The sequence below is a fragment of the Pogoniulus pusillus genome, chromosome 15, assembly GCF_015220805.1.
Source record: "Pogoniulus pusillus isolate bPogPus1 chromosome 15, bPogPus1.pri, whole genome shotgun sequence".
NCBI classification, from domain to species: domain Eukaryota; kingdom Metazoa; phylum Chordata; class Aves; order Piciformes; family Lybiidae; genus Pogoniulus; species Pogoniulus pusillus.
In genome coordinates this window covers 23,987,415-24,010,827 of record NC_087278.1, presented here as the reverse complement: position 1 = coordinate 24,010,827, position 23,413 = coordinate 23,987,415, and the positions used below count along the sequence as shown (strand labels likewise).

Sequence of the window (23,413 nt, the reverse complement as noted above, 5' to 3'; positions counted from 1 at the left end):
GACAACTGGAATAAACAAAGAAAAAGTGCAGGTGGAAAAGAGTGGTTTGCAGAAGGGTGCCAAGATGCCTGGCAGGGCTACAGAAACAGGCTTTGCCTTTGTGTTCAGGGGTGACTGGAAGGTGCCAGTTTCTTCTGGCTGCCATCACAGTCTTAATATGCCATTCAGCAGCACAAGGGGAGCACTGCATTTCACAGTATCACAGTATTATCAGGGTTGGAAGAGACCTCACAGATCATCAAGTCCAACCCTTTACCACAGAGCTCAAGGCCAGACCATGGCACCAAGTGCCACGTCCAATCCTGCCTTGAACAGCTCCAGGGACAGCGACTCTACCACCTCCCCGGGCAGCCCATTCCAGTGTCCAATGACTCTCTCAGGGAAGAACTTTCTCCTCACCTCCAGCCTAAATTTCCCCTGGTGCAGCCTGAGGCTGTGTCCTCTCGTTCTGGTGCTGGCCACCTGAGAGAAGAGAGCAACCTCCCCCTGGCCACAACCACCCCTCAGGTAGTTGTAGACAGCAATAAGGTCTCCCCTGAGCCTCCTCTTCTCCAGGCTAACCAATCCCAGCTCCCTCAGCCTCTCCTCGTAGGGCTTGTGCTCAAGGCCTCTCCCCAGCCTCGTCGCCCTTCTCTGGACACGCTCAAGCATCTCAATGTCCCTCCTAAACTGGGGGGCCCAGAACTGAACACAGCACTCAAGGTGTGGTCTAACCAGTGCAGAGTACAGGGGCAGAATGACCTCCCTGCTCCTGCTGGCCACACCATTCCTGATGCAGGCCAGGATGCCACTGGCTCTCTTGGCCACCTGGGCACACTGCTGGCTCATGTTCAGGTGGGTATCAATCAGCACCCCCAGATCCCTCTCTGTCTGGCTGCTCTCCAGACACTCCGACCCCAGCCTGTATCTCTGCATGGGGTTGATGTGGCCCAAGTGCAGCACCCTGCACTTGGAGCTATTGAACCCCATCCCCTTGGACTCTGTCCATCTGTGCAGGTGGTCAAGGTCCCGCTGCAGAGCCCTTCTGCCCTCCAACCCAGTCACATCTGCCCCCAGCTTAGTGTCATCTGCAAACTTGCTGATGACTGACTCCATGCCCCATACTCATTGATGCACATGTATACCTGCACAGCTACAGCAGCCACACTCCTTAACAAAACAATAAAACACAAGCGTTAGGAAGCACAGGATCAACCTCCCCTGCATTGCACCAGGAGAGCAACCGGCTAAACAAACGGGTAGGACACAATTGTGTGCCAGGACCTCTTTATCAGGGCTGGCAGTGCTGTTTGTCTCCAGATAGAAAGAAAACTGCCTAGACTTCACTCACTATTTCTGCTAAATCCTGTAGCAGGATGTTTTTGTGCCCTTCAGAGCTGGACTGCATGGCTACCTCCAGTAGTTATACACAGAAACAATCCATTACCAGAGAGGCTACCATAGAGCACATGAACAGATCGTACTTGTCATAGAATCATAGAATCAACCAGGTTGGAAGAGACCTCCAAGATCATCCAGTCCAACCTATCACCCAGCCCTATCCAATCAACCAGACCATGGCACTAAGTGCCTCATCCAGGCTTTTCTTGAAGACCCCCAGGGACGGTGCCTCCACCACCTCCCTGGGCAGCCCATTCCAATGCCAATCACTCTCTCTGGGAAGAACTTCTTCCTAATATCCAGCCTATACCTACCCTGGCACAACTTGAGACTGTGTCCCCTTGTTCTATTGCTGGTTACCTGGGAGAAGAGGCCACCCCCCACCTGGCTACAATGCCCCTTCAGGTAGTTGTAGACAGTAATAAGATCACCCCTGAGCCTCCTCCAGGCTGCACACTCCTAGCTCCCTCAGCCTCTCCTGATAGGATTTGTGTTCCAGGCCTCTCACCAGCTTTGTTGCCCTTCTCTGGACATGTTCCAGCACCTCAACATCCTTCTTGAACTGAGGGGCCCAGAACTGGACACAGTACTCAAGGTGTGGCCTGACCAGGGCTGAGTACATGGGAAGAATAACCTCCCTTGTCCTGTTGGTCACAGGTTGGCTGGTCATTTTATTCAAGTGACTCTGTGGTCATGTAGGACTTCCCAGCCTCAATTAAAGGGGCAGAGTACAATCAACTGCTTTTTCTGGTGTCTTTAAGAAAGCACAAGTCTACAGTGCAAATGAAAAAATCAAATGAAAGATGAATATCATTTCTTGCCCAGTCTGTGCCTTGTATTCTTCTGTATTAGAATGAAAGCAAACAATCTGAATGCAGACAGACTTTGCATTTCAGAGAGCTTGGGTAGAGGCTGAAGAGAAGAACATGCTTGGAGGCTGATGATGAGTATTCTACAATAGTATTTTAGAAGACGTCAGCCCATCACTAATGACATTTGGATGTTCAGCTTGCCTGGAGAAGGGCCAATGTGGAGTTCTGCTACTAATAAACTCTGTTTAGTTTTGAAATTAAAAGCTCAAACACAAAGGCTTCTCAAGGAAAAAAAAAAATCACAACTTTTTCAGCATGCAAGCTGCATTTCTTCTCCACAAAAAACTTGCTTTTAGAAACAGATGGCAGCCTGCAAGACCCACAAATCCTTTGTCTGGAGTGGCAAACTAGGCCCTATTGCCCATCAAAGTCAACCATCACATTGTGAAGCACTGACCCTAACAAATCCATTATGTTTCTTTCCACCACAATGCTAAACCAGACAAAATGAGTCAGACTTAATAGGAAAGACTGAGGGATTTAAACCCCCTTTCTCCCCTATCCCCACAAAAATAACGACAAAGGGGACAGTCTGTGTTGACCCTTCACTTATGAGCCCTGCCAAACCCTGCCGTTAGGGCTACCCATTTGGGCCAGGGTACACAAAGGAGGATGGATTTGGGTATGAAGCATTTATGTGGCGTTGTGCAATGGCTTTGAAGTCAGCACACTGTGTCAGTCAAACTACCCACACAGGCAAGAGCAAATATCCCGAGCAGGGAAGAAAGGCCCTTATGCTAGCTGAATAATTAGGTCTGATGTGCTTTGTAGTTTCTCAGCCCTCCCTTGCCAGCTCTGCCAAAGTGCTGTGCAGATACACTGTGCAGAGACAGGGAGAGCTCTTCACAGGTAGCTGCAGGGAAGAAAACACAACATTTTTCCTTCTGTGTCAGCTGAAGTCAGGCAATGGAAAAAGAAATGCGAAGAAAGAGGAGCTCATATCAAAGAGCTGCTGCTTTCCGTCAAGGGAGGAGACAACAGAGAAGCCTGCTGAGGAGGTGATGGATGGAGCTATGGTGTGGAAAGGATTCAAAAGCCTTTTCGCGGCTACAAGTATTTGGTGCATCTTGACACACAAAAGGAACCACCCAGCAATGGTACTGTTAGCAGACACCTCCTGGCAAGGACTACTTTTCTCAGAAACAAAGTCTTTCTCAATAACAGTGGGTCCAGTTTGTGAATGATCCAACTGCTTTCATCCTGCATATTTAAAAATGAGATACTAAAAAGCCCAACAAGTCACTGTCCTCGAGCAACAGATTGGTTGGATTCTTCCCATTCTGATAGGAATTGTCTCCCATCCCCTTTCACTGCTTTTCTTCAACATGAAACAATCTCTCAAGGTCATAGCAACAATGATGCTGAAATTCAAAGCACTGAGATCAAACACATGAAGCTGACGCTCATTATGGCTAAATTATGTCACCTATCTGAAGGCTCAAGCTTATTATTTAAGACAATACAATAGTCATTAATCACGGCCATTGTGTAGTGCTCAAAAGGCGTCTAAAAAAGACTACAAGGGAGATTTATTATGCTACAGTGCCAGATGTAATTACATGGTTTTCCCCTCAGTATCTTGCTGCTTGTAGTTCACCACCTGTTTGCACTAGAGGACTTGAAATAAAGGCACACCAGCCCTTGAGGGTAAGCATGCAAGAGATGGCTTGTGATGAGCTTCTGCGATGACTGCTGCAGCAGAAGACCAGGGGGCAAAAAGAATGGACCGTTTGGGGGGCAGCTGGCAAACAAATTGCTTGCACAGTTCTATTTTAAACTTCCAGTTGCTTTGCATATATATTTATGTGCAGAAAAGGCACACCGCTGAGCCTCTGCACAAGGAGAGAAAACTTGCTGACTTCTTCCTGAAGCTGCAGCATGAAGATTCATGCCCTCACCAACACAGCAATGTATTTAAGCCGTATGTCTGTCTGCTGGCAGCCTTCTGAGTTTGCATTTTCTTCTATAAATATTTAACCTAGAAGAACTGTTCATGTTACCCACTTTGCCCGAAGTGTTTTGACAGCCATGCTCACCACCTGACAATGATGCTCTATTTAACAGTGCAGCTGCAGACAGGATTCGGTTTCAGTTTTATGCAATATTGTGAAACTGATGACCTCCCACAAGATAAATCTGATAATACATTTGGAAAGAGTAGAATTTAAATGTATTAGCAAGACGATTAGCAGTAAGCAAAACAGAAATATAAGTCCCCAATGAAATGGTTTGCTGCTTAAAAAAGGAATTGCACCGAAATTGAAACACGTGCAGAAAGTAAATGACAATCAACCTTGCCAAAGCTAAGCAGCCTCTGAAATGGTTTTGTCTTCAGGACAGAGTAATTTCCAGACTTTCAGAACAGCAAATTATCATCAACCCTCAGAGACCTCTACACACTTCTACCAACCAGTTAATCGAATCTGCTCAAATGAAGGCAATGGCTTAAAGGACTACTTGGCCAGCCCTGAGGGAAGTTTGGCTCCAACCACTCTAACATATTCTATCAGATTCAGCATAGTTTAGCAGGGAATAATCAGGAGCCAGTCTTTCACATGGGAAGATTATAACATTTTTCAGGTAGAGAAAGTTCAGGTAAACAAAAAAGGTTTGAATAACCCAGTTGGTTAAACTCACTCAAACCAGCTCTGGTACTGTCAGTGATGCAGAGAGGCTTTTTAAAATGCTCACTTTAAGATGGAATTACTTAAATACTGCTTGGAAAAATTATGTAGATGTAAGATAAGAAAGAGAAATCGAATCAGTAATGTTTTCCCTTTCTGATTTTCCCCCCTAGCCCCCAAGTGTAGTCTGGGTTACTCAGGGGCTCGTTAATGCACTCATCTATTACAAGCTCACTGGAAGCATGGAGTGATGTCACTTCAGCATGGGCAGATTAATCAAGCATGGATTGCCAACCTCCCACTGCACTGCAATACAACGTTATGCCATCGCTTTCTAGGCCATGTCAGTGGACAGATGCAGCTGAATATTGCCATTTACTTCCAAGACAATTCATAAATGCAAAGCGATTAGCAATCCCTTGCAGTGCCTTTTACTGGAGTTACCCAAAATTTAATGCACTTAATGCAGTTTTATGACTTGTCATTAGCACTTTAACACATAGGCATACATTCTTGGTTCTTAACAAGATTGTCAGAAAGGTCAGAGTAGATTTTTTAAGGAATAAAGCATGAGGGTGAGCTGGTTTATTTTTAAATGTGGGAAGGGTAAAGATTAAGAAGAAAAATTAAAGTAGAGGGCTCCCTTCCCCAGCATGTTCTGCTCCTGTACCTCCCATTCAGTGCATTCTGGTGGGGGCAGGTGAAGAAAAAAACAGTGCTTTTCCATAGTCACATCCCTTGGATACAACAGCACCAACACTGCCAAGTGCCTGCATCCTTTCATGGAGCTTAAGGAAGGACTTGGAGCCAGCAAGCAACTATCCTTGCACTGCTATTTATTGCCAAACATAGCTTTGCTCCCTTCATCCGTTGTCACGTTGTAGGAGCTGTTGCAGAACTGCTCTGGTAACAAATACTCTTCGTTTGAGACTGAGAAGACTAAGAAAGATGGCATTAACAGGGCTGCATGGTTTCACAGGTATGGGCGAAGAGCATTAGGAGCTATGTGACAGGATGCTGGGGCAGAAATCAAGGTCGTCTCATCGGTAGCTCCTTTTGCTCACACAAGCCTGTTAGCTCTGATCTTCCTTCCCTCCTGCTCAGTACCACAGGATCCCCTTCATTGCCCGATGGGCAGGAAGCACCGCACGCTCTGCTCGGGCCCCAGCTAGGTGGCTGCCAATTAGTCTGCCAAGATACCCACGCGGAGGGGCCTCTCTCGCTTTCTACAGCGCTGCTGATGCTGCCGCAGCCTTTGTATTATTGAAAGGTTAATTAAGATCCCTGCTTTAGCTGCAGGGACTTGAGAAGAAAAAATCGAATCTTTTTAATTTCATCTTTGACAAAATTTCATTGACCTATGGGCTCGGAAGTTGGCAGAAAAAGACACAGGTTATTTGGGAAGGCTGCTTTTCGGGTTTGTTCCTTTAAGAGAAGGAAACAGGTCCAGTGCGATCACATTATCCATCACACAAGGCGAGTTTCGAGTGGGGCAACGCTACGCTATTAACGACACAGATGGACTCCTGCTTGGCGTCAGCTTCCTCTTTTGAGCTGTTCAGTGCACCACGAGCAATGCTGGGGCTCAGTCAGAAGTCACTGCCGCAAGACGCTGACAAAATATTAACCAATAACTGAAACCCCAGACAGATTTTTGAATTGCAAATCATTTTCTGACCTTCATCACAATCAGAGACGATATATCTTGGACGCTCCATTGCTCTGGGACAGACCTAAATCTGCCTTTTCTCCCCAGCTCCGAGACAAATGTCTCTTCCAGCACTAAGCGCATACCTGCGGGCAAGGAGCATGAATACATCCAGCCCTCTAGACAAGATATTTTCTCTTTCTCATTCCCGCTGAAAGCACAAAAGCTGAACTAATCGCGGCCCTGGCCCCTAGGTCACAGCCAGGGCACCCGCGCTGAGGACCGCAGCTCTTTCTCACCTGCTGACAGGGACAAAGCAGGGCTGAGGGCTCCGAGCTCATTAAGGCAGTTTCCATGGGAAGTTCAGCCCACATTAAGCTAGAGGGGATTTGGTCGTCGTTGAGGGTTTTTTCCTACCAGTGTGTTAGACTGAGCAATTTTCAACAGCTCTTTTTCTTTGCCTCCCAACTCAGTGCCCTGTGGGCAGCTCCAAGAAGGAAAACAAAGACACAGGCACAGAAGTGACAGTATGTTATTAACCAGGACTGCTATTGTTCGAGTTAGCATCTCCCATTACCATTCCCCTTTTGCTGCTTACGACAGCAGGGCAGAGCTACAGCTGCCTCACCCTATGAGATATTCATATTTGTACGGGAAAACATGATTACTTTAGAGCACTCCTTACACTGGGATTTTTCAGCTCTTAGTCATTCCTTGATTTGAGATAGAAACACTAGACTACACATCCCTGCTTGAATCCACAACATCTGCTATCACACTTGGCTAGAGTCAACATGTTTGCAAATACTAGTAAGACAAACTTGGATAGCATCGTATTAGGAAAAAGGCTAAGCATCTAATTCATCTCTGCTGGATGGCTGTTACCTCGACTTCCAGAGATAAATATTCTCCCTCGGATTGGCAGCATTTGCCATTAGACACAAAGATTGACAACCCCAAAAGGGGTGCATTAGAGAGACCGTAGTATCTTTCCTCCTGGCCCTGACATTCTCCAAGCGTTTACAAGACACACAGTATCACAGTATCACAGTATCATCGGGGTTGGAAGAGACCTCATAGATCATCAAGTCCAACCCTTTACCACACAGCTCAAGGATAGACCATGGCACCAAGTGCCACGTCCAGTCCTGCCTTGAACAGCTCCAGGGACGGCGACTCCACCACCTCCCCGGGCAGCCCATTCCAGTGTCCAATGACTCTCTCAGGGAAGAACTTTCTCCTCACCTCCAGCCTAAATTCCCCCTGGCACAGCCTGAGGCTGTGTCCTCTTGTTCTGGTGCTGGCCACCTGAGAGAAGAGAGCAACCTCCTCCTGGCCACAACCTCCCCTCAGGTAGTTGTAGACAGCAATAAGGTCTGCCCTGAGCCTCCTCTTCTCCAGGCTAACCAATCCCAGCTCCCTCAGCCTCTCCTCGTAGGGCTGTGCTCAAGGCCTCTCCCCAGCCTCGTTGCCCTTCTCTGGACACGCTCAAGCATCTCAATGTCCCTCCTAAACTGGGGGGCCCAGAACTGAACACAGTACTCAAGGTGTGGTCTAACCAGTGCAGAGTACAGGGGCAGAATGACCTCCCTGCTCCTGCTGGCCACACCATTCCTGATGCAGGCCAGGATGCCACTGGCTCTCTTGGCCACCTGGGCACACTGCTGGCTCATGTTCAGGCGGGTATCAATCAGCACCCCCAGATCCCTCTCTGTCTGGCTGCTCTCCAGCCACTCCGACCCCAGCCTGTATCTCTGCATGGGGTTGTTGTGGCCAAAGTGCAGCACCCTGCACTTGGAGCTATTGAACCCCATCCCATTGGACTTTGCCCATCTGTCCAGGCACAACCCAGAGCAGAATGCACCCTTCATAACTCTGCTACAGAGAACACATCCAGCATCAGGCGTTACAAAGCACCTGGCAGATTTTAAGCATTGTGACTCCTGAACAGCCATTTCATATGTTTTGGGCTTTTCTTCCCCTTGACTTTTTGTTTGGTTGGTTTTGTAAGGTGAAAACTCTGCCCCAGATATTCAGAGTTGTGTATTTTCAAACTGTCAAACTGGAAGAATAAACAAAGGGAGAAAGCACAGGATCTAACTTACAGAAAGTCCCACTCTAGAAACTTTGCAACAGCCCCTTCAGTCTCCCCCACACCAGCCTGCATCACAGCCAAGAGCACATCTGTGTTAACAGAGAAGTTGTTTTGGTTCTAAGCATAAAATTATCCTGCATTTTAAATTAATGTCAGAGTATTGCACAGCATAAACCCAAGAAGAATACCAAGTGGGAATACCGATGGAAAAATAGTATTGAGTAATAACTAATCAGCAAATCCTCCCCTCCCTCAACAAAGAAAAGCCAAATATTTACTCGATTGCACATTGCATTCTTTGCTAAAATACTTCATGGGCTGTATTTTTAAAAACAAAACTTTCCTGAGCATCTCACAGATCAGCAGATCAAGGGAGGTTCTCCTCCCTCTCTACTCTGCCCTGCTGAGACCTCATCTTGAATACTGTGTTCAGTTTTGGGCTCCCCAGTTTAAGAGGGACAGGGATCTGCTGGAGAGGGTCCAGGGGAGGGCTAGGAGGATGATTAGGGGACTGGATGGCATGGCTGATGAAGAGAAGCTGAGGGATCTGGGGTGGTTTAGTCTGGAGAAGAGAAGACTGAGAGGGGATTTAATAAATGTTTATAAGTATCTGAGGGCTGGTCAGGAGGGGGGGACAGGCTCTGCTCACTGCTCCCTGGGATAGGACAAGGAGCAATGGGTGTAAGTTGCAGCAAAAGAGGTTCTGCCTCAAAACAAGGGGGAACTTCTTTACTGTAAGGGTCACAGAGCACTGGCACAGGCTCCCCAGAGAGGCTGTGGGATCTCCTTCTCTGGAGCCTTCCAAGGCCTGTCTGGATGTGTTCCTCTGTCATCTGTGTTAGGATTGTCCTGCTCTGGCAGGGCGGTTGGACTCGATGGTCTCCTTGGGTCCCTTCCAACCCCTAACATCCTGTGAGCCTGTGTGAAAGCAAAGGGCCCAGCAGTGCAAATGCAAATCTCAGTAGCAACCTGCAGAAAAAGTGCAGAAGAGGGGGGCTTCTAAATCCGGGATTCAGGCCCTCCAAGCAGTCTCCAGGCCAGCAAGAACTCGCGCTCCAGAACCCTCAAGACATCTAAGTCAGTGTCCCAGGTTAGGGTGGGTCCCTCCCCCGGTAAACTCACCACACCATGGATTATTTTTTGTTAAGTCAGAGAAAAGTGAAATTGTATTTCTTATACTTTAAATATAACAGTGTAAGGAGAAATAAACTACCACAGAGATATAATAACCTTAATGAAGATGGGGAAGGGGTCAAGTGGCAGCGAAGCAGAAGCAGCCAAAACAGCAGCAGGGGGAAGATAGCAGTGGGCACAAATGAAGCAGCAAAAGCAGCAAGGGGAAGGTCCAACCTGTGCTTCCAGACATAAAACTCTTGATGCTCCAAGGAGATTATATTAACTTATCCATTGTTGCCATTCTATGGCCTGCTCTTAGAACGTTCACCTCTCCACTATGTCTGAGCTAGAAATCTAACTCAAATGGCCACAGTCAGTGTAAGCAATACCTATCTGGGCCAGGACAGCAGTATCACAGTATCATCAGGGTTGGAAGAGACCTCACAGATCATCAAGTCCAACCCTTTACCACAGAGCTCAAGGCCAGACCATGGCACCAAGTGCCACGTCCAATCCTGCCTTGAACAGCTCCAGGGACGGCGACTCCACCACCTCCCCGGGTAGCCCATTCCAGTGTCCAATGACTCTCTCAGGGAAGAACTTTCTCCTCACCTCCAGCCTAAATCTCCCCTGGCACAGCCTGAGGCTGTGTCCTCTTGTTCTGGTGCTGGCCACCTGAGAGAAGAGAGCAACCTCCTCCTGGCCACAACCACCCCTCAGGTAGTTGCAGACAGCAATAAGGTCTCCCCTGAGCCTCCTCTTCTCCAGGCTAACCAATCCCAGCTCCCTCAGCCTCTCCTCGTAGGGCTGTGCTCAAGGCCTCTCCCCAGCCTCGTCGCCCTTCTCTGGACACGCTCAAGCATCTCAATGTCCCTCCTAAACTGGGGGGCCCAGAACTGAACACAGCACTCAAGGTGTGGTCTAACCAGTGCAGAGTACAGGGGCAGAATGACCTCCCTGCTCCTGCTGACCACACCATTCCTGATGCAGGCCAGGATGCCACTGGCTCTCTTGGCCACCTGGGCACACTGCTGGCTCATGTTCAGGCGGGTATCAATCAGCACCCCCAGATCCCTCTCTGTCTGGCTGCTCTCCAGACACTCCGACCCCAGCCTGTATCTCTGCATGGGGTTGTTGTGGCCAAAGTGCAGCACCCTGCACTTGGAGCTACTGAATGCCATCCCCTTGGACTCTGCCCATCTGTGCAGGTGGTCAAGGTCCCGCTGCAGAGCCCTTCTGCCCTCCAACCCAGCCACATCTGCCCCCAGCTTAGTGTCATCTGCAAACTTGCTGATGACTGACTCGATGCCCTCATCCAGGTCATCTATGAAGATGTTAAAGAGGATGGGGCAGATGTATCCTCTCCCAGCAGGCTCCAACTGTACTGTAAATGTTATTTAGTCAGTTCAAAGCAGACTGCTTGGTCCTTTGGATCAGTATTTTGTTTAGAAATTACCACTTGGTTTCATAACAAAGAGCTCAGCCTTATTTCAGTCACAAGATTCGAAGGGCCTCTGCTAAGGAGGTAAGGAACATCCATAGCAACACAGGTGACATTGCATTACAAGGCATGGCACTGCATGTCTTTGTCAGTGAAAATAGCTGTGCATGGAAATGAGCATCGTTTTACAGGAATGCTAAGGGGGAAATGTAAATGTATACAAATCGTTTCACTCACCCATGAAAAGCAGCAGCCCCACACACTTGTCGCTGCTAACACAGAAGGGTGTTTTAGATTAAGCCCCTTTACCCTTCCACATGTTAGTCTTTAACATGACAAGAGAATGCCAAGAAGGAGGATGAACAGAGGGCTCCTCTAGCTTTCATGCAGGGCAGCCTACCACTCACAACTTCAAAGCAGGATTTGGTTCAATCTGATACAAAGCTTGGGGGTTTGGTTGGATTTTATTTTTTGGTGGGGTTTTCTTTGGTTGGATGTTTTCTTTTTGGTGGGATTTTCTTTGGATGGATTTTTGGGTTTTGTGGGGTTTTCTTTGGTTGTTTTTTTTTTTAATGGGGTTTTCTTTGGTTGGATTTTTGGGTTTTGTGGGGTTTTCTTTGGTTTTTTTTTTTATGAGGTTTTCTTTTTTTTTAATGGGGTTTTCTTTGGTTTTTTTTAATGGGGCTTTCTTTGGTTGCTTTTTTTTAATGGGGCTTTCTTTGGTTTTTTTTTTTAAATGGGGCTTTCTTTGGTTGGTTTTTTTTAATGGGGTTTTCTTTGGTTGGATTTTTTTAATGAGGTTTTCTTTGGTTGGATTTTTTTAATGAGGTTTTCTTTGGTTGGATTTTTTTAATGAGGTTTTGTGGGGTTTTCTTTGGTTGGTTTTTTTTTTAATGGTGTTTTCTTTGGTTGGATTTTTTTTAATGGGGCTTTCTTTGGTTGGATTTTTGTTTTTTGTGAGGTTTTCTTTGTTTTTTTTAATGGGGCTTTCTTTGTTGGTTTTTTTTTTAATGGGGCTTTCTTTGGTTGGATTTTTGTTTTTTGTGGGGTTTTCTTTGGTTGGATTTTTTTAATGGGGTTTTCTTTGGTTGGATTTTTTTTTTAATGGGGCTTTCTTTGGTTGGATTTTTTTTTTAATGGGGCTTTCTTTGGTTGGATTTTTTTTAATGGGGCTTTCTTTGGTTGTTTTTTTTTTAATGGGGTTTTCTTTGGTTGGATTTTCTGTTGCCTGTTTTGATGGGGGAGAGGTGATTTTTTTTGTTTGTCTGGTGGGGTTTTTTGTTTGTCTGTTTTTTTTGTTTGTTGTTGTTGGTTTTTAATTGCTTAGGTCCAATAATTATTGTTGCAATTTGATGACTGCAAACCAAAGCCAAGTCCAGGCCCCAAAGAGGAGGAGCTCACTCTCTAAGACTGACATGTTTAAACATTGTCTCTGACCATAAAGCAAGAACTGCTGACATTTTTGTATGAATCCATGAAGAAAATTTTTCTTGACAGATCCACCAGAATCAGATGCCTCCCCCCAGTAATATGTTATACTAAAACTTAGTTTCTGTATTATCACTGGAAGCATGTAACTGGCATTTCTCAAGGTTCTTCAAAACAACTCTACACAAAGAATATATTATAGAATCATAGAATCAACCAGGTTGGAAGAGACCTCCAGTCCAACCTAGCACCCAGCCCTAGCCAATCAACCAGACCATGGCACTAAGAGCCTCATCCAGTCTCTTCCTGAACACCTCCAGGGAGGGTGACTCCACCACCTCCCTGGGCAGCCCATTCCAATGCCAATCACTCTCTCTGCCAGGAACTTCCTCCTAACATTCAGCCTAGACTTCCCCTAGCACAACTTGAGACTGTGTCCCCTTGTTCCATTGCTGGTTGCCTGGGAGAAAAGACCAACCCATACCTGGCTACAATCTCCCTTCAGGTAGTTGTAGACAGCAATGAGGTCACCCCTGAGCCTCCTCTTCTCTAGGCTAAACAATTAGCAAGGGACTATTTTTTCTATTTCACTATCTAAGCACCTGTTTGGCTGCTTTGATGTTATTTTTACAGACTGGGTTAGGTGGAAGAAGAAGCAAAACTTCTCACCTTGAAGGAGCATTGCTTCATGTTTCCAACCAGGCACCCTCATCAAGCATTGGACACCCTAAGGAGAAGGCTCTCAGCTAAGATATAATTATCAGACAGCTGAGTAAAACTACCTTTGGCTCCAAGCAAGGAGCACCAGCCCAACACCACAGCATTAACTTGATCAAAGTGCACATGCTGGTTTGTTTTCTTTCATTCATGTTTTTCATTGACTCCAGCTCTTAGTGGAACAGATCAGGAACTGCAGTGGGGAGCAGTGTGCCAGCCGGGTACCCAACAGCAACCCACGCAGAAGCTTTGCAGGCTGTACACTTGCCAGCACACTTCAGGGACAAGCTGGCATTAAGGACAACTTGATTAGTCCGTGACAAGCAGGTGAAAGAAGGCAGGCAAGACAGCCCTGACACCTCTGTCCTGCTGGCTTGTATGCATCTCAGCCTTTCCTGAAGCAGCTCATTTTGGAGGGACTCCTACAGCAAGTTCTACACTAGCACAGGAGATCTGCAGGCAGGGTGTTAGGGTGCTGGCACAGCTCCTGCAGCACTGGGAAATCACTCTGGCAAGGACAGAAAGACTTCACAGGCCAAGAGCTGGGCAGAAAAATTAACACTACAGTCACACACTGCCCTGAGCAATTATGACATACACAGAGTTTCTATTTCCCTGTGTTCAACAGGGCAGGCATTGCCTTTCTCTAGATGCTGCCATCTTCCAGTGGCGTGGACCACCACAGAGATGGACATCAACACAGGAACATCTCCACTGGCAACAGGGACCTGCACCTTCAATGCAAGTTCAGAAATCTGTCTTCACTCTCCCTGACAATACCTCCCTGTGACAAGGCCTGATCTGGTAGGCTTCAGGATGTGTGCACATTTGCCTTTCAGTAGTTTCTGCCCAATGAAGGTGGCTGTGATCCCAGGGATCCCAGGTCTCCCCAGCCACTGCACCACTAAGCCGCCAGGATGGGGCCAGTGGTGTGTTCAAGCTGATGTGCAGGGACAAGATTAGGGTTGGATTTAGGTCATTCTTGTAAAGGACAGCAGCTCAGCCATTCTGCCTGCCAGCTATGTGAAGGAAAAAGGCTACCTCTGGGAATATGAACAGGCCAGTTACTAAGGTTTTCACCAAAAATAAGCCCTCACATACACAATCACACCTTCATCTGTGCTACCAAACAGCTGCTGGCAGCAAAACAGCCTCTGAGAGTGCAGGGGGGTTTAGTCTTTTTAAGTGGAAATTAAAACAGCAGCCTAGCTGATAAAAAAGCACAATACATCTCTCTGGTTTAGCATTAATGAAATCAGTGCTATTGATAGAATAGAATCAACCAGGTTGGAAGAGACCTCCAAGATCATCCAGTCCAACCTATCGCCCAGCCCTATCCAGTCATCTAGACCATGGCACTAAATGCCTCATCCAGAATAATGATGCTTTCCTGACCCAATCAATATCTTATTTTCAAAGGAATACAGTATAAAAAACTTAGATGAAGGCAAGTATGTAACTGAAGAGTCAACACCAGGTTTGGGAAGTATTTAACTTCTGGTGTAGAGAGAGAGGAAGCAAGCACTATTACTATAACATAACAATACATTGCAGCCATCAGCGATTCCACAGTCTGCTATCCCAGTCCATGGAGTCTTACTGTACCTAGAAATGATAATTGTCAATAATATTGACAGTTCTTTATAAAAAGCACCATTTCCTTTGGCTGCAGAAACCCTCCTACAGAAGTGAAGTATTTAATGTATAATTCAGAAACCTATTTAAAAAAAAAAAAATAAATAATATCTGTGTGGCATTACAATGGAATTTGGTTTTCCCCAGCAGCAAAAAAAACCCTCCACGTTTAGAATAAACCACCACACCAGCTATCCATGCCACCACCTTTAAAGCTATAGAAGACAGCAGAGACATTACTTCTATTTCAGCATCAAGTGGAGGTTGCATGAAAGCAGAGATTATCTCCATACTCATCTTAACTAGAAGCTCAGCACTTCTGCAGACCAAGATCAAAAAGACTTGTTTTCACATGAGCAGAGGATTAACTCAGCTTAGATTTTTATCAGGCAGGTTTCCCATAGTGTATACCCAGTGTTTCCTTCTTTTTTAGGACAACTTGCAAAAACTAAGTTATTTCAATAAGCCAGCTACTGCATCCAACCCCCTCATCTTGAATACTGTGCTCAGTCTTGGGCTCCCCAGTTTAAGAGGGACAGGGATGTGCTGGCGAGGGTCCAGCAGAGAGCTATGAGGATGATTAGAGGACTGGAGGGCATGGCTTATGAGGAGAGGCTGAGAGACCTGGAACCTTTTAGTCTGGAAAAGAGAAGACTTAGAGGGAATTTGATAAATGTTTATCAGTATCTGAGGGCTGGCCAGGAGTGGGGGGACAGGCTCTGCTCACTGCTCCCTGGGATAGGACAAGGAGCAATGGGTGTAAGTTGCAGCAAAAGAGGTTCTGCCTCAACACAAGGGGGAACTTCTTTACTGTAAGAGTCCCAGAGCTCCCCAGAGATGATGTGGAGTCTCCTTCTCTGGAGCCTTTCAAGGCCTGTCTGGATGTGTTCCTGTGTGATCTGTGTTAGTATTGTCCTGCTCTGGCAGAGGGGTTGGACTCGATGATCTCCTTGGGTCCCTTCCAACCCCTCACATCCTGTGATCAATGAGACTTGTTTATTCCATCTGTAAACGTCAGAAGATTTAGTACTGTATTTAAGCACTGCTTCCTAAGGGGAACAGGAGAAATGCTTCAGTTCCACTCCTCCTTTGAGCCCTATGATGATCAGAAATCCTAAGCAATCTACTACAACTGCCTCTGAGAAGTTAATTAAGTACTGCTAAATTCTACAGCACAGGCCATCTTCTCTTCCACTCATATCACTCTTGTCTACATCCAGGCTGCTTACTCTGGACCATCCTTCTGAAAAGGATTTGTGTGACTATGAACTGCACTCAGAAATGAAAAGCTAGACTCCTGTAGCTTGCCTTTCATTTGTAGCCACTAGAGCAAGCTGTGAAGACGAACCACAACTGTCTGGATATTCCTTGGTGAAGGGAAATTTCTCAGTCTTTTTCCAGTAAACTAGAAAAAAAACCCAATAACTTATTTTCAGAAAACTGTCATGAAAACAAGAAGTTGTGTTGCTGAGTTCTGTGGCACTGCAGGGTGATTTGGCACAAAGGAAGCGCAATGGAGAACTGCCCGGGCTGCAGGGAGACTCTGCAAAGCATGAGTATGCAGATGCTAAGCTTTTTAGCTTTCTGAAAACAAGAGCCTACTAGTAAGAAGCACAGACTGCAGTGTGCCCTGCCTGGTTTTCCATGTTATGGACTGAAGCAACATTTCATTGGGTTAAAAATAAATATTGGCATCTGGATATTTGTTGGGAAACAGCAGAATGTAGAAGTAATGTTTATCTCCCCAAGACATTCAACATTTCCAATGAGCATGATTAGCAAGCACTCTCAGCTTTGCTGCTTACAAAGGAAATCAAAATAAACCCCTTGAAAATAGGTCTTAGAAGTAGAATACTTAATTCCTCTGCAACTTTAAAATATACACCAAACCAGGACAACAAGATACTGAATCTTTAGGCAATGGCCAAAACTAGATGGTGTAAAATATCTTGCTAGACAAGACAGAGTAACTAGAATGTCTCCTCACTGTGAGCATAGTCTTGAGGTAATATTTTAGGGCTGGTGTGTGGGAAGAAAAGCTGTAAAACTTTTCATGTCACACAGCAAGAGGGCTACCACATCTCCACCAACATTCATATTCTGAGATGGAGAAGACACCATCCAGCATAGCCCCTCAGGTCTCATCCCACGCTGGCTTACTACATCCTCTCTCCTTTCAAACTGCTTCAGCGTCAGCATTCTCAGTGGAGCATGGACCAGTCTTTCCACTTGGGAACAAAACGCCCATCCCTAATTGTCTCTTTACTTTCCTCCAGAACATTAGATGGCTCCCCTGACAGAAAATGTTAGTTTCTTTTATTTATTTTTTTTCAGTTGAGCCATAGGTACTCTGGACTTTTCCAAATTGCAGTTTTCAACTCGCTCTAACAAGATACTACAAAATTCAACATACCCTCACAGCAGAACGCAAAAGCTGCTACAGCCAGAAAAATCTCATGGCTTGCACCTATACTTCAAGTGTAACCACTCCCTATTTCTAAGCATTTTATAAATACTGCCATATCATCCAGCTCATTAACTGCAAGAGGGGATAGAAGCAACAGAACTGACATCAAGGACCTCACTTGCAGTATTCCCTGGGTGTGACAACTAAGCTTAGTAACCTCCTTTTTATTTTTTTTAATGCAACTTTTCTTTTCCATTGATTATGTATCAGCTCCTTGTGAGAGTTTCACCTAGACCATTTCCCTCCTTTGCTGGCTTTCATAGAATCAACCAGGTTGGAAGAGACCTCCAAGATCATCCAGTCCAACCTATCACCCAGCACTATCCAGTCAACCAGACCATGGCACCAAGTGCCTCATCCAGGCTTTTCTTGAAGACCCCCAGGGACGGTGCCTCCACCACCTCCCTGGGCAGCCCATTCCAATGGGAAATCACTCTTTCTGTGAAGAACTTCTTCCTAACATCCAGCCTAGACCTACCCTGGCACAACTTGAGACTGTGTCCCCTTGTTCTATTGCTGGTTGCCTGGGAGAAGAGGCCACCCCCCACCTGGCTACAATGCCCCTTCAGGTAGTTGTAGACAGTAATAAGATCACCCCTGAGCCTCCTCTTCTCCAGGCTAAACAGGCCCAGCTCCCTCAACCTCTCCTCATAGGATTTGTGCTCCAGGCCCCTCACCAGCTTTGTTGCCCTTCTCTGGACATGTTCCAGCACCTCAACATCCTTCTTGAATTGAGGGGCCCAGAACTGGACACAAAACTGGACACTGCTTTTAAAAACTGTGAGATAGTATCAAAGTTACAAAGTTTATACAGTACAACAACATATAAAAAAGACACAACTCAATGAACAATTATGTCTAAGGCAACGTTAAATATTTACTACAACAAGTTCATCTAAGCACATGCAATCCATGTTTTGATAAAGCAATTTTGATAGTCTCAAAATGGCTTTAGCACTTAGTGCCATGGTCTAGTTGATTGGTTAGGGCTGGGTGATAGGTTGGACTGGATGATCTTGGAGGTCTCTTCCAACCTGGTTGATTCTATGATTCTATGATTCTATGAAGTAGGCAAGAGGATGAAAGGGAACTGAAGTGCATTTTCCATCAGCTCTGAACATGAGAGAAAATCTGCCTCCATCCTATTTTAGCAGAGTTCACCAGGGCACAGAAGCCAACGCTGAAATTTGCATGCTTTTCACATGAAGTGCTATTTCACATCCTCGTTTTCTGACCTCTTCAAGTAAGTGCTAGGTGCCAAGAAATCTTTCATCTCCTTTCCTCCCTCAAATCCCTACAAAGACCTTTTTTCCCCCCTCTTCTAACCTTGGCTGAGAGCTTTGTGATAGTGCCGCAAGTGTGCCAGCAGTGTTATAACTCATAAATTGCTGGATGTGTGTCTGGATGCACTACCAAGTGGAGCAATAGGTATACAGCTTTTCACTTTTGAAAACTAACTCACTTAAAACACTTCAATTAATTTACCTGAAAAGCCAGCTGTGGAGCAAATTCTTATTTAGGGGAAAAAGAAAGAAGAAAATATGTGCTGCGTACATACTAAAGAAGAAAAGAAATCAAAGCAAAGCAAACTGAACTACTTGCATGATGGAAAACTTTCTTCTACAACATTTATTTTAAGCACTGAGCATCCCCAGGAATGAGAACTATAAAGCAAATCATTTCTGCCTGAAAAATATGCCAAGCTTTATTTCATTTTGTGAACAAACCTAACAACTCTACAGTAAGAATTCAAAAGGTAGCTCTCGCTCTGCCTCCAGGAGCATCCTCAAAGTATTTCACTTCATGCCTGATGCAGCAGATGAGGGGATTTTGGTGTGTGGGGATTTGTTCTCTCTCGTTTGGGTTATTTTTTTGCTGGGTTGGGTTTATTTTAGGGGGGAGCTGTGCTTGTTTGTGGGTGGTTTGTTTGGGTTTTTGTTTTGGTTTTTACTGCAGAGCGTTTGTGTGGAGAAATGTTTTGGACTTAAGCCTTCACACAGGAGTGGATCTCAGGCTGTCTGCAGGTCAGGGAGCTGCAGATGACAGCAGAGTTGACTCACCAGCAGCTCCTTGGCATGCCACGTGCCCTGCTGAGGTGTCTGTGCCTCAGCTGATTATCAGCAGGTCAATCTAGAAGCTGAAAATCCCTCGAGAATTTTATGACTTCTGCTTTTCTGTTCACAGTAGAAGCCCTGGGGCCTTTGAGGCCATGGAAGAGCTCTCATACTCCTCTACTCAGCCCTAGCACAGCTCCTAATAAGACCTGGCTTGAGTAAGGCGTTTTGTGTTAAGGGATTCACAAGTTTGGCGACCAGCAGGTTCCTGATTACCTTTTTTGTTAAAGTGAGAGCAACCTGTAGTGGCTTAAGTCACAGCAACTTTTCACTGATTCTGTGACTTACCACATGCTCCTTAATGCATGAGAATAGTAAGATGGAAAGCTATCACAGCTACATAATTCAGTAATGAAAGGATGGGATCATTCCTTGCAAAAAAATGTTGCAAGACCATTTTTACAGAGATCAGCCTTCATTCGTGGCTTTTCTGTGCTACTCTAGTCTTTCTGTTCCCTCCCTACCTATTCTGGTGATTAATTCAATCCCAGTAGCACAGTTTTTGAAGTCTGTAACACAGATCTCTAGAAGGGATCTCAGCAGTACCTGCCTATAATGGCATTAGTAGTGCCCAAGCTTTAGCAGAAATGCTTTCTTGGTTACATCTAAAAGGTGTTACTTCTTCCACAGCTGCATTATATTTGTGGCTCACAGCACTCCTTGTTCTTCCCTAACATTTCCAACCACTGAGCTCCCAGCTGATAGCAGAAAGCTCTTGTCATGAGTCCCTAAAAATACAACATTGCTCAACAGCAATCATTAAGTCCCGTTGTATTTCTGCTAATCCACTTTACTGCTTCTTCCTTTACCATACCCCAATTCTCCTTGGTACTCAGAATACCTCCCAAATTTGATGTACCAAAATTCTTCTATGCTCTAATCATACTGCTGGACCTTACCTACTTCAAACCAGTTACAAAGATCATTTCTACTTGTTATTTCCTATTGAAGGGGGCAGGGGGAAGAAGATTTAAATAGCTGTGCTACTTGCTTCAGAAAGAATTACTTGTGGCAACTTCCCTTTGGAGTTATTCATAGCTGCATTATATTTTATAAATGGGCATACCCCAGATGTGCCAAAATGTCTGTCTTTAACTGAAAAATGAAGAGGGAGACTTCCTTTAGCTTTGAATTCTGTTCAGTGTTGCTGCAGCAGTTCAGCTAAACCTACTGAACAATCATAAAAGATGAGCCCTGCAGCTGAGCCACTTGCACTACACTGTGCCTTTGCCCCATCCTTGAGGAGTGCTCCCAAAGAACTCGACTGCACATCTCACTGGAAAATGGAGCAGAAATCAGCAAAAGACAAGTTTGGAAGTCTGGGTATTCATTAGGGAAGGCACAGCCTGCCAGTACACACTGGTTTAAAAATAGTTTACTTTAGATAGAAGGGTTCAAGATGACTCCAAGTATAAGAAGCTGAAACCCTAATACGTCCTATTATGCAAATCAAACCCTGTACACCATCAGCTAGCAGATGCCTCACCAGTCAGGAGTTCTCCACTTTCAGAAGCAAAACTGAAAACATACAATTGCAGCCATCAGTACATACAAAAAACCAAACTGACATTAAAGCACTTTTGACTAGTGCTTCATCTTAGAGATCCCAGGACTACCTACAGTGTGTGCTCACTGCAAAGGGAAAACACTGAGATATGCCATGTTAAGATAAAGCTCCTTGTAATGTCAGGTGCATAGATGCACCCCTTTCACAGGTGACAAAAATATGAACTTCAACCAGGGTATATATTGATCAGCAATGCAGATCATCAGATCCCCCTCTTACACAACCAGAAGGCAAGGTGCTTCCTGATGCAACAGCGACAGAGACCTCACCAGGATCCCATCACCAGGCACCGGTGCCCATCCCTGCAACTTGAGTCACGTACAGCTCATTTGCTTGCAGCGTGAATGCACAGGAGTGGTCAAATGTATATGCTTAAGGGCTTTCCAACTCTTAACTCTGGGAGAAGATGTTTAGCCTCCACGCAATTAAGCCCTGTTACTAAACTCACAGTGGATCTAATGGTGTATGTAAAGATCTGACTTAAACAGCTCCTTCCACGTAAACAAAAAGGACATTTCGGAAGGAGCACTGCCTTTCCCCAATCCAATCGGGCTCACGTTCATTCGTGAACCTTCCAGAAATAAACATTTTACAAAACGCGTTAGATCTTATAGTAATTATTTTGTCTTTGACTCTGTAACATTCCTGGGCTGGAAAGGGAAGGAAGGATGCAGGCAGACTACTTCTGAACAGACAGAAGATGGGACTAAAGCAGCAGAATTAAACATGCGATTCCATTAATTTATTCAGTTCTTTCCAGACAATTCCCCTCCCTTTGCACTGCAAATAGGGAAGAAAATGCATCTGCCACCCCCGGAAAGCTCGGCCAGCCCGCTCCAGACAATTCCATAACCCTCGCTATCCTCCCGCCGGTCGCACCCGGCTGGCCGTGGCTGAGCCGCGGCATCCACCAGCCGAGGGCGGGCGAGGGCTGCCTTTCCCCTTCCACCCTTAGGGACCAGGGGCAGCGGCAGGTCGGCATAACCCGGCCTGCGGAGAGAGCGCATCCCGGTGCACGGCAAGAGCTGCCCGGAGGTGGAGGATGCTCCACCAGCCCCCTGCCAGATGCTATATCCTCCACTGCTGCTCCCTCCCTGCGGGTTCTGCCGGCTCGGAGACCCCCCCCATCCAACCTTCCTTCGCCCCTTCCTCACAGGGGGAGCAGACATTTTGAAGTAGCAGATCTCAAAAGCCCGGCAAGCCGCATCGGTGCGGTGCGGGCGAGGCCTCCGCGCCGCGCCTGGCCCCGGCGGCGCCTCCGCTCACCTGCCAGCTCGTCGGGCTCCAGCCCGCTCTCCGCGTCGATGCCGCAGAGCACGAAGTAGTGGGCGAAGCGGCAGGGCGCCGCGCCGGGCCCGGGGGCGCCGCTCCCGCTCATCCCGCCGGCGGCGGCTCCTGCAGCACCGCGGCTCTGCGCAGCGGCGGCGCGCCCAAGGGCCGGTCACAGCGCGCCGCCCCCCATTGCCGGCGGTGGCGCGCAGGCCGCGGCGAGCAGCGAACACCGGCTCCGCGGGCGATCGAAAGAGAGCGGGCGACCGGGAGGGCTGGCGCGGAGAGACTCCTCTGTCAGCTGAGCGGGGCGGGGGAAACAGAGCGGGCGGTGCCACACTGATAGCCCGCCCCCGCGGGGCATTTAAACCTTGGGGGGCAGCAGCGCCCTGCTGTTGCCCTCGCCCCTTTCCTGGTCCTTATCGGCGGCTTGGGTGCAAGGGTTGTGAGAGCCCTGGGCGAGTTTTCGCCTCCGCGCTGGAGCAGGAGGTAGCTCAAGCCTTCTCCCCCCCGCTATCGTCCCCAAGGCGCTAGCAGCGGAGGTTGGCTTTTATTCGAGTGACAAACGAGCTGCTGCTCCCCGCGCCGGGAGAGAGCTCCCCGTTTGCCCCAGGCGGAATTAGGAGACCGTCGGCAGCGCCTAGCGCTTCCTGCAGGAATCCCGCTTCGGGAACTGACTTTTTCTTCTCCTGACCCGAATGCCAGGGAGAGCCAGCTTGAAAAGGGCCGGGAGGAGCGGCAGGGGCCGCTGACCAATGGCTTTTGTGCGGTCCCCATCCCAGCGCTATGTCGGGTGTTAACCGCACCACGTTAGCTCCATAGAATGGAGAAATACTTCCTTGCTACAAGTGCTCTGTTTCAGAGAGGAATGCTAAACTGTTGAAATGTTGCTTCATTCCCAGCTTGTTTAAGATCCACCAACCACTCTGTTATGCCCAGGCAGAAATCGGTATTATTTTATCCTCCTTGCTAAAAAACCTCCCAATTGCTATTATTTGATGCCAAATCACTTGAGAGTGGTCTCTGCATTTAAAGAGACA

General features: G+C 46.8%; 1 protein-coding gene across 1 annotated transcript in view; it reads right to left on the bottom strand.

Moving 5' to 3' along the window:
• The window catches only part of DENND5B (DENN domain containing 5B), a 141,307-nt gene extending 118,795 nt beyond the window's left edge, over positions 1-22,512 (bottom strand). The window contains exon 1 of the mRNA XM_064155788.1: positions 22,371-22,512. Coding sequence (XP_064011858.1) covers positions 22,371-22,482 — 112 coding nt within the window. The 5' untranslated portion in view covers positions 22,483-22,512. The remainder of the gene's footprint in view (positions 1-22,370) is intronic.
• Positions 22,513-23,413: the final 901 nt, after the last annotated feature.